Source organism: Amphiprion ocellaris, chromosome 13 (genome assembly GCF_022539595.1).
Source record: "Amphiprion ocellaris isolate individual 3 ecotype Okinawa chromosome 13, ASM2253959v1, whole genome shotgun sequence".
In the NCBI taxonomy this organism is placed as follows: domain Eukaryota; kingdom Metazoa; phylum Chordata; class Actinopteri; family Pomacentridae; genus Amphiprion; species Amphiprion ocellaris.
In genome coordinates, this window is record NC_072778.1 from 2,842,809 (window position 1) to 2,861,019 (window position 18,211).

General features: G+C 43.4%; 2 protein-coding genes across 3 annotated transcripts; one reads left to right on the top strand and one right to left on the bottom strand.

Moving 5' to 3' along the window:
- Positions 1-2,418: 2,418 nt before the first annotated feature.
- On the top strand, positions 2,419-6,887 carry dnd1 (DND microRNA-mediated repression inhibitor 1). The gene is made up of 5 exons (XM_023273509.3): positions 2,419-2,553; positions 4,155-4,260; positions 4,812-5,137; positions 5,701-5,833; positions 6,059-6,887. Exons 1-5 carry the CDS (start codon positions 2,434-2,436, stop codon positions 6,652-6,654), a joined length of 1,281 nt encoding a protein of 426 aa, XP_023129277.2. The 5' UTR covers positions 2,419-2,433; the 3' UTR covers positions 6,655-6,887.
- A 1,415-nt stretch (positions 6,888-8,302) lies between these two features.
- hars (histidyl-tRNA synthetase) lies at positions 8,303-17,429 on the bottom strand. 2 transcript variants are annotated; one of them, XM_023273503.3, is made up of 14 exons: positions 17,246-17,388; positions 14,939-15,322; positions 14,715-14,804; positions 13,808-13,927; positions 13,613-13,708; positions 13,274-13,399; positions 13,018-13,125; positions 12,843-12,941; positions 11,999-12,092; positions 11,384-11,511; positions 10,941-11,213; positions 10,419-10,535; positions 9,527-9,673; positions 8,303-8,979 (listed from the first exon to the last, which is right to left on the bottom strand). In XM_023273503.3, exons 2-14 carry the CDS (start codon positions 15,041-15,043, stop codon positions 8,920-8,922), a joined length of 1,563 nt encoding a protein of 520 aa, XP_023129271.2. In that variant the 5' UTR covers positions 15,044-15,322; positions 17,246-17,388; the 3' UTR covers positions 8,303-8,919. The 2 variants fall into 2 exon arrangements, with proteins under 2 accessions (XP_023129271.2, XP_023129272.1); XM_023273504.3 differs by lacking the exon at positions 14,939-15,322 and having other exon boundaries at positions 17,246-17,429.
- Between the last annotated feature and the right edge of the window lie 782 nt (positions 17,430-18,211).

The following is an 18,211-nucleotide window of genomic DNA, read 5'->3' on the forward strand; positions in this document are numbered from 1 at the left end:
CGAACAGGAACACACACATACACACACACACACACACACACACACACACACACACACACACACACACACACACACACACACACACACACACACACGCACACACACACACACACACGCACACACACACGCACACACACACCTACACACACACACACACAGGTGGAGAGGACAGAGACTAAAACAAATAGCTCAGCTGAAAATCAAAGTCAGCGGTGTGGCAGCATTTTGCTTTAAACTACTGTATAATGCAGCATTTTGCTCTCTGAAAATAACGTTTGTGTCGCTGACAAAGCAGCAGTCCAGCAGCGCCAGACACCTGCTCTTTATTCTGCCACTGCACACACACTCCAACGCCTCTACGTGGTGGAAGCAGATGTCCTCAACCTTTTGCCCTCTTTGCAAAAAGTGATCTTTTTTGTTTATTGTAAGCTTTGCATTGGACATTATGAGCAAGTTTTTAGTAAATGTAGCACTTATAATCCTGGATTTTGTTCTCGGACTTCCACTGAAGGGCTGCAGAGTGGCCTTCCCGGGATCTTTCTGCATGGAGTTAGCATGTTCTCCCTGTCGGTACTCCGACTTCCTCCCACAGTCCAAAAACATGCCAAGGTTAAATTGGCTACAAATGCAAAGTATGATTGAATATATACACTACCATTCAAAAGTTTGGGGTCTCCCACACATTTCCATGTTTTCCATGAAAACTCCCACTTTTATCCATGTGCTAACATAAGTGCACAAGGGTTTTCTTATCATCAATGAGCCTTTCAACACCATTAGCTAACACAATGTAGCATTAGAACACAGGAGTGATGGTTGCTGGAAATGTTCCTCTGTACTCCTATGGAGATATTCCATTAAAAATCAGCTGTTTCCAGCTACAATAGTCATTTACCACATTAACAATGTCTAGACTGGATTTATCATTCATTTAATGTTGTCTTCATTGAAGAAAAAAACTGCTTTTCTTTCAATAATAAGGACGTTTCTAAGTGACCCCAAACTTTTGAATGGTAGTGTTTATATTCAATCATACTTTGCATTTTTAGCCAAATTCAAACTTCTGCTGATTGCTAAAAGTTCCATGCAAATTCTGTTTGATTTACACAATGACAAATAAAACATTCTATTTACATCTAAATTGCTTGTTTTTACACCAGAGAGAAGAAGTTTTTGTTGTCAGATTGTTTCATGTCTATATTATTACTTGAATTGGTGTAAAGGGGCATGAACTGAGCACATTTCTTTCAGACATCTTTTTTTTTAATAATACCTCTGATTTTCTTCAGCCCATGTAACGGAACTAAGAAGCTGCAGCTGAATCAGACACGATCCAACGCTGACACCTTGTGGAATATTTCACACATTACATGTATGTGCTGATTTCAGATCACATACTGCTGTTGTTTCTTTATTTTTAAATTAATCAGGAGCTGGTGTGCATGAAAAGCATTTTATGTGCAATCTGGCTTGAAAAACTACATATACTAGTGTGAAAATATCTCCTTAACACCATTGCTAGTTTGTTTATCATTATTATTATTATTTTCACATTAATTGTAATCTTTGTTTTGTTCCAGTGGTGTATTTCAGCAGAACTGATACTGATGATAGTTTGTGTTTAAGTCTTCTGTTAGGTCTGTTTCTCAGGAACAGCAATGATCCTCCCAGGGCATGATTAATTATCCATAAATGTCAGAAACCCCCCAAAAATCCCAATAAACATCGTTTATATCTCATTATTAACTCCATTAATAATCATTTCTCAGTATTTAGTGCAGTGGTGTTCTTTACCAGATCATGGTTCAATGAGGATTTTTTTAAAATGCATGTTAAAACTTTTTAATGTACATTGGAAAGATCTACATATAAAATACTATAGTTTTACATGATAGTGATTTTATTGTTTTATTTTACATTTGGATTTTTTTATTTTATTTTATTTATTTTTTTGCTTTTCATGGAGTGATGTTGATAAATTAACACTTATCTTCTGCTCAGGGTGCAAATATGTGAAATTAACCATTTTTAAAATTTTAGATGTTCATTACACTTATTTAGCCAAGCAGAAGAAGTTTCCCACCAAAAAAATATTTGTAACTTTTTTTTAATTATTATTTTTTTATTGTCCAGGATGACAATCTGGAGCTTTGAGTGACTCTGATGGACATATTTAACAATTTTATAATGAACTGATGCAGACAACAACCAACAGATTAATCACCAGTGAGGGTAATAAATGAAATCATTTTTGATGCATTATGAACATTTCAGGCACATTGCAGCCACTTTGGCACTAAAGAAGCTGAACTGGTCTTTTAAAAGCTAAATCTTACTGGTTTTCATTTAGACCACAGAGGAGCTCAGACATGAAGATAACAACATTGTGCTGATCCTGCTGTGGTTACATGAACTTATTTTCTGCCAGTTGATATGCTGAAGGAGCCACCCCAGGGTGGTTTAGAGTGTGGGCCAATAGAGGGCCGGCGGGCCGCGGAGGGGCGTCACTGTGAGGACGGAGAAGAAGCCGAGAAGATGATGGAGATCGAGCAGGTGAGTGTGACCCTCTGGACCGTTTGTTGAGGGGGTTTTGGTGGTAAAAGGGGGAAGTGAAGTTCGAGGACAGAGTTTAATTAGTCTGTTGTTGCTGAGGCTACAGTGCGTGCGTGCGTGTGTGTGCGTGTGTGTGTGTGTGTGTGTGTGTGTGTGTGTGTGTGTGTGTGTGTGTGTTGTTGTTGTCCCACCTGCAGCTCGTTACTCTGATAGAAACCCGCCGCAGCTCGTCTTCCGTTTACTGGAACGAAGTAAAACGCCTCCAAACATTTCCCAAACTTCCCCACGGTGTTGTCTCAAACGTGTTTTTGTTTCCACGAAGCTTCCGTTTGTTCCTTCAGGCCTGCTGTGGTCCACTTCACAGCGGAGACATTTTATTCAGTGTATCTGCAGCAGGAACAGAGTCCTTTCATGGTTCTGCTGGTTACTTTGTAGCTTCAGGTTTCACAACTCACCAAGTCCGCGGAACACAACGTGGTGTTTCAAGTTTAATCGGAAATGTGTCGTTCCAAATCATAATATTTAATTTAAAGTCACAGTTGTGAAGTAATTCAGTCGTACTGGACACACATTGTTCCATTTTGACTGAATTTGTTCCTTAGTCCTCATGAATCTGAGCTTTTCTTGGTACATTTTCTTGGCGTTAATGACGAGTTTCCACGTTTGACAACTGTTTCTGTTTTTCAGCAACAGTAACATCAAATACTTTGACACTTATGATGTTAACTTTGTGGATTCATGCTTCCTAACTCACAACTAGTCTGATTTTTATTTTTTAATCTCGATTTTAATCAAAAATCATAATCTTCATTTAAAGTCTCAATCCAGTCATTGATTTAACTCCTATAAACTCCTCCGTATATTGATGTTACACATTTAGAAGTTTCTTTTTAATGAAAACAGTTGTGTTATGCCTTAAAAGAGCTCAAACAGGTTCGGTTTGTTATGGTTTTCTGTATATAAAATCTCTGAAGTCTGTTTTTCTTGGTACATTTTCTTGTATTAATGTCGTTTCCATTTTTTGCAATTGTTTTTGTGTTTTGTTTGTTTATGAGTAACAGTAACATCAAATACTTTGACAGTTCTGATGTTAACTTTGTGGATTCAGGCTTCCCTACTGACAACTAGGCTGTTTTTTTGGGATGTTTTCAGTTAATAGAAAATATATGGCTGACATTGCAAAGCATCCACCATGTAGAGTCGTGTTGTGTAGAGGTGGGGAGAGATCTCTGAAGCTGCAATTAACAAAACATGTCACATAGACAGTAGAATTTATCAGTGTTCCATAAATGTCTGACAATCTACAAACTATAATTTCCTGTTGTTCCCTGTATGCTAGCTAGAAACGTGTGGCATTCTGGAGTTCTGGCTGAGCGTTTAGTCGTCCTCAACTCCTCCGTGTTCATTTAAAGCTAATTGCGATCAACATTATAACACTGAAGATCCTTCAGTCTGCTGAAAAAGCCCAACATTTCCAGTCCACTTACAGAACATTAATCCCTCAGGTTAGAATAAAGGACTAAACGCGGTCGTGTGCAGATGTTCAGGTAGAAAAGGTGTTTCCTCTTACAGGTTGTTCCTTCGCTTTGTTTCCGCCTCAGATGCTGAACGTTGAGCGGGTGCGAGCCCTGGAAGCCTGGCTGGAAACCACCAACACAAAGGTGGTTCAGGTGAACGGCCAGAGGAAGTATGGAGGTCCACCTGAAGGTGAGGGAGGCTGCAGCGGCTCGTCTCCGACACAAATAAACGATACAAACATGTAGGAGTTAGGAGTTCAACAATGGCTGGTAAAGTAATGAGTGATGCATGAAAGTGAAGCCAAAACGAAAACAGAAGATGCATTATGATGAACAATAGAAACCATATTTACCTTGTGTTCCTAAGGTTTAGATCAGGGGTGTCAAACATGCGGCCCGCAGACCAAAAGCGGCCCTCCAGAGGGTCCAATCCGGCCCGGGGGACGACTTTGCAATTGTAAATTAGTAAAATTATAAATTTAAAATAATTTCTAGACCATGACAAGTTGTTTTGATCAGAAAGTAAAATACTAGATTGTTCATTGTTCTTTTGTCATTTTGTGTCTCATTTTTGTAATATTTTGTCATGTTTTTGTCTTTTTCTTTTTTGTTGTTTTCTTTCTCATTTTTTTCCCAAGTCAAGCATAAAGCATTGTTTTTGTTTATGAATTAGCTGTAGCTATTTTCCAACAGCCATGTGATGTTAGACAATAAAAGAATTTACCTTTATTTTGTGCTCAGTGTGGGACGGCCCCGCCCCAGGATCCCGCTGTGAGGTCTACATCAGCGAGATCCCTCGGGACGCCTACGAGGACCTGCTCATCCCCCTGTTCAGCTCCGTGGGGCCGTTGTGGGAGTTCCGGCTGATGATGAACTTCAGCGGTCAGAACCGCGGCTTCGCCTACGCCAAATACGGGACGTCAGCTGTAGCTACCGACGCCATCCGCCTGCTGAACGGATACATGCTGGAGCCCGGCTTGCGCCTCAGCGTACGGCGAAGCGTCGAGAAGAGACACCTCTGTATTGGAGATCTGCCGGCTGCCACCAGGCAAGATGACCTCCTGCAGGTACCACTGATCTGGGGCAGGTTTTTAATTCATTCAGTGTCACTAAGAACCGACAAAGACCATCTACTATCTGTGAATAAATCTCCATAGATCTGGGCAGTGGGTTACTTGTTGTTAAATAGATTTCCTAGGTTTGGTTACATGCATCCAGACTATGATTGAGCTTAACATGATACAGATTAAGCCCGATTCTTGCCTTAAACTGGTTGCATCCAAATTAACTTTTGAATCAGAAAATCTGCCAGAAACTTGGGTGTCATGATCGATGACCAACTAACCTTCAAGGCTCATGTGGCCTCTGCTGCTCGGTGGATTTGATTCTTCCTGTACAACATCAGGAAGATCAGACCCTTCCTGTTTGTTTGTTTTGTTCAAACTAATGGATAATAATCCACATGACTCACACATTTAACACCAGTAACGGTAACACTGAGGGTTAGAGGAGTAAGAGCTCTGATTGGCTGGTTAACAGAAGGCTGTCATCTCTGAGGCCTTCAACACTGAGAATGATGATGATGATGGTGTCTGTTATAATCTCCTGTGTAACTGATGTTTGCTTTCAGGTGCTGCGTGTATTTGCAGAGGGGGTGGAGAAGCTGTCCCTGAAGACCGGACCTGGAATAGACGGGGTGTCTGCCATCGTCACCTTCTCATCCCACCACACTGCTTCCATGGCCAAGAAGGTGGTGGTGGAAGGTAGGAGAGCTCCTTTTGTTCAGAAGAAGAGTCACATGAGGCGTTAAATGTCCTCTTTTATGTGAACAGAGTTTGAAGCAGAAAGTCTGAGTTGATAAAGGAAGTTGAAAACCACCTCCATGATACCCGTTAACTCTGGACTGAGGTTTTAGTTTATGTCGAGCTGAATCACACAATGACAAAGACACTCTCAGCTGTAATTCTACTTTTTTTTTCTGTCTGCAGCATTCAAGAAGCACTTTGCGTTGACCGTCTCAATCAAGTGGCAGACCACAGAGAAGCTGAACCCCAACGAGCCACAACATCTTCAGAAACCTCCAAAGAGCCTTCCGCTGCCCCCGAAGCCTCCACGCCACGCCCACAACTCTCCACGCCACGCCCACAACTCTCCACGCCACGCCCACAGCTCTCGGCACTCAGTCCTGCCTCCTCGCCTGGCGGTCCCCCCATCCGTCCCCCCAGGTTTCTGCAGAGCAGTGGGAGGACCCCGTGTCCCACAGCAGCTTCACCCCTCCTGCTCCTCCTCCTTCTGCTCCCAGGGGCATCTACTGTTTGCAGGATCCCCAGTGATGCTCCTCCAGAAGCTGTGCGAGGCGGTTGGGGTCGGCGAGCCCTGCTATGAGATGCAGTACAGCCACGCTGGGCCGGATGGGTTCCTCTACTTCACCTACAAGGTGCGCATCCCTGGGATCACCGCAATCTTCAAGGGGCTGGTCACCATCCTGCCAGGACCGAACGCCGGCACCATGGAGGAGGAGGCTCGGAGGGCCGCGGCCCAGCAGGTCCTGCAGAGGGTTTACAACCACCAGCTCACCTCCTGAGCAGCTGTTCTCCTGCTGATGCACTGTTCCAGTCTGTTTGTGTTGTCAGCAATGTTGTATCTAAAAAAAAAAAAAAAGATTTGATCTTTTATGTAGTTTGTTGCTTTTTGCATGTTTTTATTAGAGTAGCAGAAGTTTGTCTCGTTTGTTTTATGCATGCTTTTTACTGTGTTTCGCTGTGTTCTGTGTTACTGGATTGGTTACTCATTTTAAATAAATGAGATTTGAAAAGATTTACTCTCTAGAACTGTTTTGTGAAGAATAACTCTTTATAAAGATGACAAGTTAGTGATCACTTAGGAGAAGCGTGCATCTGATCCTATCTGGTCCTGTCCTTCAAACGGGATTAAACTGAACCGGGTTAACATGCTGTGATCAGGAAAAACAAGTTACTTCTAATCGGCTAGTTTTATTCTTTAAACACTATTTGTAAATTGATTGTTCACCCTGGATGAAGTTCTCTTGACTACACTGTATGCTCTTATTTTGAAATAAAGGCAGGGAATGGTTTGGCAAAACACGAGGAACATATGAAAACTAATTAAAATTCACAGTGTTGCCTGACTGCTGAACATGTTTTAAGATTTTGGTGTGTTTGGAGGCTGCCCAGCATGCACTGGGGCAACATTTTAATGAACAAAAGTATCGCATAACGTTCCAACAGGGTTCCTCTGTTATGCATATAGTGTTTCCCCACTTCATACTGAGACTGATGTAGAAGGCACAACTCCCACAAGGACATGCAAGAGGCTTTAGAAGAACTCCCATTTGTATGTCAAGTTAAATGATGTACAGTCAGGTCCATAAATATTTAGACATTGACACAGGTTTCAGCATTTCAACTCTGTACACCACCACAATGGATATAACATAAAACAATCAAGACGTGCTTCAACTTCAGGCTTTCAGCTCGAATTTGAGGGTATTTATATCCAAATCAGCATCTACGGGTTCCACACTTCCGGCAACCAAATATTAAAAGTGATAATTTGATTTATGATTATGTTAGTTTATCCAATTACCTTTGCTCCCTTAGAAAGGTGGAGGGAACATCTAAAATGTGTTGTAATTCCTCCATCGTTCACCTGATTTGGATGTAAATACCCTCAATTTAAAGCTAAAAGTCTGCACTGAAAGCACATGTTGACAGTTTAATTTCAGATCCATTGTGGTGGTGTACAGCGCCTTAATGCTGCAAACTGTGTCCAAATATTTATGGCCCTGACCGCATATAAAACAAACTCCCTTCATGTGGCTGCAGGAAACCTTTTCTCAACATGTCAACCATGTATATGATGAGGTTTTCCCACTGCCACCACTAGAGGTAGTAGATGGTTTAATGCACAAAGGTTGAAATCAAGTCATAGACTGCACCCAGGATGTAGTTCACGGTGAGACAATGGATTTGATTGAGGCTGCTGTTGTCATGTTGGAAGTCATGTTCATCCACCTCCATTTATAGATTTTTGAAAGCCTCTGACACCCTTCCTGTCCTGTGCGAGGCATCAATCTCTGCAGTGAGACAACCCACTTGGTACTAAAACCAAAGCGTCGTTCTGCTGATAGCTGTCAGATTTCACTCTATCCAGACACAAAGCTGAGCATGCACACAGCTGTATAGCCAGTTGTTGGTTGGTACTGATAAAACTGAATGACAGAGTGTGTTTATTTCAGACACTGAGCAGTACAGCATGTTTGGTACAGGTAGCAATGGACCTTCTTCATGTTACATGTTGAAGCTGGAAGTTGAATTGCAGTAAGTCATGTAGAAAGTAAACATTTTGAACAGAGACTATCATCCTTCGTGTGGCACAGATCGGGTATTTGTGTATTTTTTTCGTTGAATCTGATTGAAACTAAACTGATCAGTAGCATTTTTACAGCGTACTCTGACCTGCAGGACTCGACAGGTTTGATTAACTCTGATCTGCTCAACAGTAAACCTACTTTACATGGACACTGAAGGCAAGCACACGTCTTTCAGACCTATTCCGAAGCACATTAAATTCCATGTAAGTACGTCGTCATCTTAAACACACTCTGTTAGCTTCACTGACTCTGGCCTTCTGCTCTGTTAGTGTGTCTAAGAGTACGACGTGAGCACCACAGGCTCCGTAACACCAGTCCATGTGGCTGCTATGAAAATGAGACTGATGTGTGTCTTCTTCATGTCCGACACGCTCCATAGAGGACTGGACGAGGAATTCTGTACAATGTTCTGCAGAGCGTCTGTATTTGATCCAGGAGCTGTACAGGAGGGAGTGTCTAAGCCTCAGAGGTCCTCCTCCTGATCTCACTGGTAAGATCAGTTCTGGCTATGTCGATCTGTGGAGACAACAGGGACAAAAGAGGCAGTGCTGTTTATCCAGCTGTAAGTGTTGGCAGTGTGTCATATCAGGGTTTCTGCAGGAATCAGCAAGTCAAATTTAATGCTTTTTAATGCCATTTAAGGCCTTAATTTTCGCAAAATCAATTTAATGACTGTTAATGCTTTTTAATGCCCTGCAGAAACCCTGCATATGTGTCTATATTTTACTGGTCTCAATACTGATACACTTTCAGCCATGTAAAATGAAGTGATTCTGATTAAATATTTCATTTTTTGGCTCAGATTTGATTGTGTTCTCTGACAAACTGCAAGTCGCACATCGTTAGCTCAAGTACTGGAAGAAGGTTGAGAAGCTGACAAGTCTGTTTACAGTTTCTGACTCTCACTAATGGTGTCATTTTGTCAAAAATGGGTTTTGGGATTCAGATCTGGTAAGCTTTCAAACCCTGTGGCAGCGAACCAGCCGAGACATGAGGGTGTTTATTAGATACTTCTAGTGCCTTCTGATGGCCCACGTATGTAATGTGTGTCCTGTAGTCCTACCTCCTCTCTGGTGGCCACTACACGGAGTTTGACCACTCCGTCTTTCAGCTCCTGCTCTCCCAGTATGGCCACCAGGGGGATCCCCGACTCCTCGCAGTGCTGCAGCTGACTCAGCAGCTTGGGGTTCTTCTTGTACATCACCTCGGCCTGAACACATGCACACAAAACAGAAACACAGTCAGTTAGCTGTACTTTTCACCGGTACACCGTCTGTCTTACTGGTGTGATTTTATAGTGAATTCTGGTGGAAATTAACATGTTTTAGTCGAACCACCTGAAATATCAAACAAGAAAAGCACTCAGACACAGTACTCCGCCAAGGCTGCTCAGTCAGCGACGCGCCGAATATTCGGTTTGGTCAGTAGCAAATCAGATTCCGTTCTTTGAGTAATGTTGCTAACAGACAGACAGACAGACGGACAGATGCATGCCGATCGTCACATACCTCCACCGTTTCTTGGTGGAGTAATAATTAACTGTGATCATCTAACTCGTCTCTCATCCTCTGTGTCCACAGAGGCATTTTGAAACATGAGACAACCTGCCGTTTCCTTTCGCACACTTGAGAGGCGTGTCACTAGCGGTCCACTGGGTGGTCACATGACAGACGCTCTACCTTCATGCTGTGTGTCCGTCGTTTTAACACTTTCCATTCACTGTCTATGTGAAACGCCCCGCATTGCTTTTTGGTAGCGTTGCATAGCTCGCTCACAGTCCACAGCTTATTTGCAGGAACTAGTGTAGACCTCGACTTCATGCAAATTAGGCGTATCAAGTGGAGGTCCGACGTCTCGCAAAACTTTTAATAAACGTCAACTGGAACAAAGCAATAAATAAATGGAACAAAAAAGAAATGACACATGAAGTAAGTAGAAAACACACACGGACACACCTTTATGCCAGCATTCCACAGCTCAGTGACGAGTCTCAGTCTCTCTTCGAGGAGGTTCTTCTGAGCAGACGCCACCATGACCTGGACCTCGGTGGTTCGCACCTTCTCTGCTGAGGCCTGAGCAACACAGTGCAGTTACACTCTGGACATCAACACTCTCTTATTGTCAGCACAGCAAAATTAGGATAATTCCTTTTTGTTTTACAGTCGCTAGCTGACACAGTTGCTCAGTGGTTAGCGCTGTGCAGGGGCCTGGGATCTTTCTGCACGGAGTTTCCATGTTCTCCCTGTGCATGTGTGGGTTTTCTCCAGGTTCTCCAGCTTCCTCCCTCAGTCCAGAAACATGCTGAAGTTCATTTGCGATTCTGAATTGTCCGTAGGTGTGAATGTGAGTGTGTTTGGTTGTGTCTATGTGTAGCTGCCTTCACCCTCAGTCAGCTGGGATAGACTCCAGGCCCCTGCAACCCTACTGAGGATTAAGCGGTGTATCGATAATGGATGGATGGAAAGCTCACACATTACCTCAGCTTTCTGCTCCATGATGGAGAAGATCCTCTCGATGCCGATGCTGACGCCCACACATGGAACTTTCCTGCCTTTGGGGTCGAACATTCCCACCAGGCCGTCGTATCGTCCTCCTCCGGCCACGCTGCCCACACTGACACTCTCCTCTGCATTTGCCCCGTTTTGGGCTTCGTTGGAGACGGCGGCTACGCCTGCTTGGGTCAGCACTGCCTCGTAAATGATCCCAGTGTAATAGTCCAGACCACGGGCCAAACTGAGGTCAAACACCACCTGGAGATGACGGCAAAGTGCAGAGGAAAACAGACAGCAGAAACAAGAGATTACTGAAACCAAAATGAGAAGAAAAAGTACAATATGAAACTGAAAATCACTATTGTGTAAAAAAAAAAAAAGAAAGACAGAAACATACATCATCTGTTGTGAATAAGAGCATGCCTCACCTTGTCTGTGACCTGGAAGAGCTGCAGGAAGCTGAAGAGAAGCTTGATGTCTGACAGACCAGCGCAGGCCTGCTTACTCTGAGACATCTTGTGGTCCTGAAGGAGACGCTCAGCGAGGTCCATCCCACCTGCAACACACACAGCAACCTACTGACACATCCAGCACACGTTTAGTCGACTGTAGCTTGTTTCTGATTCACGGCGTTTTCACTGATCTCTCCACTTCCCCACTGAGAGTAAAAATGTGACACATCCAGAAACTGCTTGGGTTCAGAGAGTTGTTACAAAAATGGCATTTTAATGTTGTAATGGTGGAGCTAATTTGAGCTGTTGTGTTGTTATTGTGTTTATTTTAATCAGCAAAAATACAGTGTAGAGTCAGGTAGGGTTTCCTGTGAAATTGAAACGTAAAGCAGTATAGAATGGGGTTAAATTTGAACCAGTTGAACCACTGCACACAATAATCCTGTTATCTGTGCTGCTGACAGGAAAACCACTTATGTCTCAGTCTGCAAACCCTGGAGCTGGATACAGCTTTGAATAATCTGACATTTTACCAGCACCAAGGCACCCCTAACGTCTCGTATCTGGGATGAACATGAGAGAAAGCCTTACCCTGCATGCTGACGTACTCCCCAATCTGGTCAGCAGCCTCCTCCGACAAGCCCTTCTCATTCACCATCTCCTTCTTCACGTCCTCCCATGGCATCTAGAGGACCAGCACAATGAGGACACGAGCCAAAGTCAGCCGACAGAGTGAAAGTGAAAAACAGCGGTGGAACATGAAGAAAAAGGCTGGTGGACTGTAGCGCACCATGAGGACATCTGTCTACAGATGTTGTTCATATGAAATGTGTCACAAATAGATGAGTAAAAAAATGGAGAAAAAGCTAGAAAGAGAAGTACGACGCCTCACTCTACTCTTACCTCCATGTAGCATGAAATTGGTGTGAATGTAAGATCGCAGGTTTCAGAAATCTAATTATGATTTGTTCTAAAGACTTGTTCAGTCCACCATCATTCCAAACAATTTTTATATATATTTTTACTAGAACTAAAAGTTTGCTAGGCTGCACAGTGGCTTAGTGGTTAGCACCGTCGTCTTGCAGCTAGAAGATTCCCGGTTTGCGTCCCAGGCTGGGCATGGGCTCCTTCTGCATGGAGTTTGCATGTTCTCCCTCTGCATGCGTGGGATTTTTCAGGGTTCTCTGGCTTCCTTCCACAGTTCAAAAACATGCTCAAGTTAAATGATAACTCCAAATTGTCCGTAGGTGTGAAAGTGAGTGTGATTGTTTGTCTCTCTGTGGAGCCCTGTGATAGACTGGTGACCTGTCCAATGTGTCCCAAGTCAGCTGGGATAGATTCAGGCTCTTCGCGACCCTAATTAGGATTAAGCGGTGTATAGATAATGAATGGATGGATGAAAGTTTGGTACATACACAGCCGTAAGTCTCCATACCTTGTCTAGTTTATCCACTGTTGAACAGATGGTGCGGAACTTGTCATCTGGAACACCGCACACAGCAAACATCCCGTCGAGGATGCGTCTGTCGTTGACCTGGAAAAGAGAGGTGAAGGTTAGGAATGGCGTCTACAGACCAAAGCCCGTCCTTCTCAATATTCAGACAACAAACCTTGATGCGGAAGTCCCCGAGGTCCAGCTCACTGAGGATTTCGTGGACAATCTTCAGGCACTCGGCATCTGGGATCATCGCATCATACTGCCCTGCGATGTCAAAATCCTGAAACACATAAACAGACACGTTAAAGGACTAAAGTAGAGCAGCTAATGCCACGGCAAATTTTCGAAGTGAATCGGATACAAAAGTTTTATGACATCCACCAATAACTCTGTTTTGAGATGGTTTTGCCAGACATAGGATGACTTACACACTGGTAAAACTCTCGGTAGCGTCCGCGGGTCATGGCCGGGTTGTCACGGCGATAGACCTTAGCAATGTGGTAGCGTTTGATGTTGGTTATCTTGTTCATGGCCAGGTACCGGGCAAAGGGAACCTGAGAGAGGGCAGGTCAAGGAGTACAGGGCTGTACGCATTTAGCTGTTTGCAAATCAACCACTTGCAGCATCTTCAGAATCACAAGCTGCAGCTGTGGACCAGTAAGTATAAAATCTTTTGTTCACTTGTTTCATTATCTAAATGTACCTAAATAACTGAATTCAGAGCAATGCTGTACAGTTGGTTGTGTGCATTTGTGTGTTAAGGATACAGTGAGGTCATATCTGAGGGACAGCAGCTCCCCTCCTTGGTCTTTGAGGTCGTAGATGAGCTTGGAATCTTCTCCATATTTCCCCGTCAGCGTTTCCTTTGCAAGCAGGGAGAGAATTCACTTCCTTTGTTTGTTCGCAAAACGATTTTGAGTTTATAGATTGAGTAGCAAACATGTTAAACAGTGAAAATTTACCTTAAGTTCAAAAACAGGTGTGTCAATGGTCTCCGCTCCATGGCGTTTAAAGCAGCTGATGATGGTGTTGAAGACCTTCTCTCTGATGGCCATCTGCTTGGGGTTGTAGTCCCTCGTTCCCTGACAGACAAAGAAAAATAGATTTTTTTTTAAACTCATGACTGCTGTATAAGTATTCTTTTAACGTAAACGTTTAGTAAGTGCTGGTGCTGGAACTGAACCCAGGCCGCTGCGTTGAGGACCATCACCTGTTTATGGGTCACCAGCTCAACCTGTTGAGCTATCTGGGTGCCTCGGTGTAGATCACTTTTAAAGGATGTGTTCAAACTATGCACATGTCGTTATGTCTTTCTGATGACAAACCGAGTCAAACCTGCCATTGGAGCCAAAATAAAATTTCTTTTTTTTTGACTATTGTGAGTGACGATGTGACTCTGTGTGGGTGTGGCTTCAGTAGTCACCGGGGTTGTCCACCACAGGGGGTGGACCCCATATATACCTGCTAATGGTGAATGAGAGCAGGTGGGCAGTTTGGGAAAGAAGCCAAACAGTTTTTGACCGTGTGTAAAATGCCATGTCAGGCAGGTGGATGTTTTCAGTTATATTTTTGGTTTATCAGAAACTTAACATGTGAACTGAATGATAACTTACCAGCAACTGCTGTAAATAAATGGAGGATCATATCCAAACGAGCAGAGACACTGTTTTAATTTGAAGACGCACACACCAGACTAAGCAGACCTAACTGCCATCTTGCAGTGACTACAGGTAAATTCACTACACCCGTTGTTTCTTGTTCATGTACGATAATCACATTCAAATGCTACCAGGTCACTACCACTGATTCTGTTTCTCTTTCTACTCAGACAGTGCTCTGCATGTAACAGAAGCGGCGCTGTGGTCTTACCTTTGCCGTTTTGAGGACAAACTGATGTTTGCCATCATCTCCTCCTAACCGAGCCTTCAGCTCCAGCAGCTTGGCTACCTCTTCATCAATCTGCGATACACGCACAAAGGAAAAGACAAAGATTTAGTTTTCAGAGCTGCCATAAAGCCTTCGCCAACACTGATGAGAACCTTAAACTCTACTGTTAAAGCACTTGATAAATGTTGTCATGCACAGAGGCTTACCTGAGCCACAGTGATCCCAGACAAAGAGTGCAGAGTTCGGACACACGTTGCCGTCCGAAAGCCCACCAGGCCAGAGCAAACACGAACACAAAACATGCCCAGCATGATTATTCCACAGCACGGGGCATTGAAAAATTAATAGGCAAAAAAATAAATTCCAGAAATACGATGAGCAAAAGTTCAGGAGTGCATCATGTGTGTAGCATTATCCAGTGGGAGTGTTCCAGTCAATCACAGTCACCAGTAGATGGAGGTGGAGTGAGGTGTGCAGCGCCGTCCACGAGGGTTGGATGACGAGGATGATGATGATAAGGACGAGGGCAGGCCAAAGTCATCCAGGGTCCGGCAGGAAGAACAGGAGAAAAGTGGTAAGCAACCCTAGCACTAGGGGAGGGCGGGGCATGACGCATCATCATCATCACAGCGTGGAGGATAGAACATGAGATGTACCAAGTCAATCAAAGCAGCCAGCCCAACACAGACAGACAGACAGACAGACAGACAGACAGACAGACAGACAGACAGACAGACAGACAGACAGACAGACAGACAGACAGACAGACAGACAGACAGACAGACACTGCTCTGAGCCTTGTATCAAACACATGCATCCAGTAAGTTTAGTGTGTCCTATGTAGCTTTTCAAAAACTCCTTACAGTTAAAGTTTTCTGACATTTTCCTAAAAATATAGGTAAAGAAAACAATATAAGATTGTCAAATTTGGGTTTTGTCTGTCTGAAGTGAAAATCTTTTTCGGCATCAATTCTCGATTGAAAACAATTCTTTATTTGGAGATGCTTGTATGGATCCTGCTGCTGTCTGATGCGACAAACAGCTGGAAGGAACAAACTAATTTTAACTCCTGTTCACACGTAGTTTGTGTATGCCACAGTTAACTAAAGACGCACACCCTGCATCTTTGTGTGGACGGTGGCTGTTGCTATCTATGTATAGCTGTTACAGTTACCAGACGGTGCTTTCACTGTCACTCTGACAATCTAGTTGCATTCACTGAAATTCGGGCATTGCAGTTTCAGTGAAAGACCACAGTGGTTGCCAGTGTGATGTCGGAGGTGACCCCTGATTGGAGGCAACAATAAAAACAGAGCTAATGAATTAAATGTACTTCTCCTACTCGAGTAATGATATGTTTAATTGTCTGGTGTCTCTAAAACTCTCTCTTCCAATAGTTGCGGATGAGGGGAGGCCTTGTGTGATGTTGTCGTGTTGTGGTGGGAAAAGCTCTGACAGGTCAAACACAGACAGTTGACATCACAAAGCACACAGACGGAGCTTACACAAAATAAAACGGAAAAAAGAAACAAACGGAGGCTGCTGTCTGGACTCTTTGGCTATGACAATGAGAACATGCTCTTAGTTGCATGCCAGAGGAGGATTCTTGAATATCACAGAGGAGCCATTTGAAATTAGAATGAAACGAATGTGGGTGTTGAGTTTGAACACTTCAACAAAAGCTGACAATAAAGACACTGTCCCATATTTAGAGTGGCATTTTGTCTTTATCAGGCTGCAGACCTTTAGGTGACACTAGCTTCAGACTCCTATTTACAACAGGTTCTGCTGCCACACTGTGTGTGTTAACTGGGCATGTTATTGCATCATCTTTCTATACACGTTTAGCATTAGCTCGACTAAAGTCACTGCTTGGCTGCTTAGTGTCAGAATTGTCTGATCAGATTTACTGAATGACAGAACTCAGTGTATCTGACTTGTGAATCTGTCGGCTAATTTACACACATAACCTGCATTATGTTAGCATGAGCTAGCTGAAGGAGGCCGGTTAGCGGACGGGGATAGCTTCATTTCGGCTAGTTTTAAGCTAGCATTAAGCTAGTTCGGCTAAAATGAAAACACCGGTGGGAGCTAATAGACAAGTAGTTTCCTTGTACCCAGACTGTGACTACAGAAAAAAAGATCTTTAACATTTAGAGCTATTCAATGTTGGCCTATTTATTAGTGGACATTTATTGTAACTGGTGTGTTTCTGTAAAATGTGAGTTCCAGTTTATTCGCCACACTTAAGGAAAAAGCTGTCACTTTAGTTAGACGGTTTAACGGAGATGAAGAGCACCGAATATAGCAGTGCTTCATATTAACCAGGCAGCAGTGAGTCAACATAATGTGACAGTGAACTGACAGTACGTTAAAACACGTCTGTCTCGGGTTTCCAGCTTGCTGCGCAGTATGAATGAGGTGTAACGGTGTTAGCTTCCCTTCAGAACGGTGACAGATGTTAGCCGCATGCTAGCAGCCCGCCTCGCTAAAAGACAAACGTGAGCACTGACCTGCTCTTTGCTCGCCTTCTCTGATTTTAACTTCCGAACGACTTCGCCCTGGACTTTAATCGCTTCCTGTATCTGTGCCTTGTCTTCCATGGCTCCTCACTAATGATCCAACCGCTACTCACGACCACGGAAGCTACCCCGCAGCGTGGATGGACGTCTTCTTCTGTTGCTGTTTCTGCCGCTGATGTTCTTCTTCTTCAAGGTTTCCAATAGCGGCTGGCGAACGACGAATGGGTGCAACAGCGCCGCTAGCTGGCGTGGAGGGTGAATCACAAGGTCTGATATTTAGAGAATAGAGAGGAGAATAGCCACTTTATTGTCATTAGTAACACACTAGTTGATAGATATTTGGGAAAAAAACGGGGGCATTTGCTCCATCAGACTGGTAAAAAAAAACAAAAAATAAAAAATCTAGGTATAAATATCACTATATGCGTTTTTCCCACATGTAAACGTGCATCTGAAAATTGCATGCATGGTGGGCGCATCTATTTTATTTATTTATAAACATTTAAATATTTATACATGAAGATTATTACTTTGATTTCAGTTCATCACTTTTGGCAAGGCTTTGTTTTGCTACTGTTAAAATAACCGTTCCCTCCATGCCTTTATTTTGAAGACGTATTTTTAATGTTGCGGGCTTTTATTTTGTCGCCATTCCAGCGTCACAGGAAGTGTTTATCTAAGAAGCGGTTTCTTGACATGACGAAGACGCTGAAAAGTCCGAAAATTCACATAAAGACGAAAGGCAACGGTTCCAGCTGTTGCTGTCTAGCAAAGTATGTGTCTAAACTTAGAAACAGCTGGAATGGAGACAAGCTCTGACGGCGTTTCCTGAAGAAAGGAGTGAAGGACGAAAGGTGAATTTGTGTTCAAAATAAGTCCTGAACTTAACGTGTCTGACTGGGGTTTGCTACATCACGTGACCTAAATATGTAGCAGGCGGCAGGAATTGATGGGACT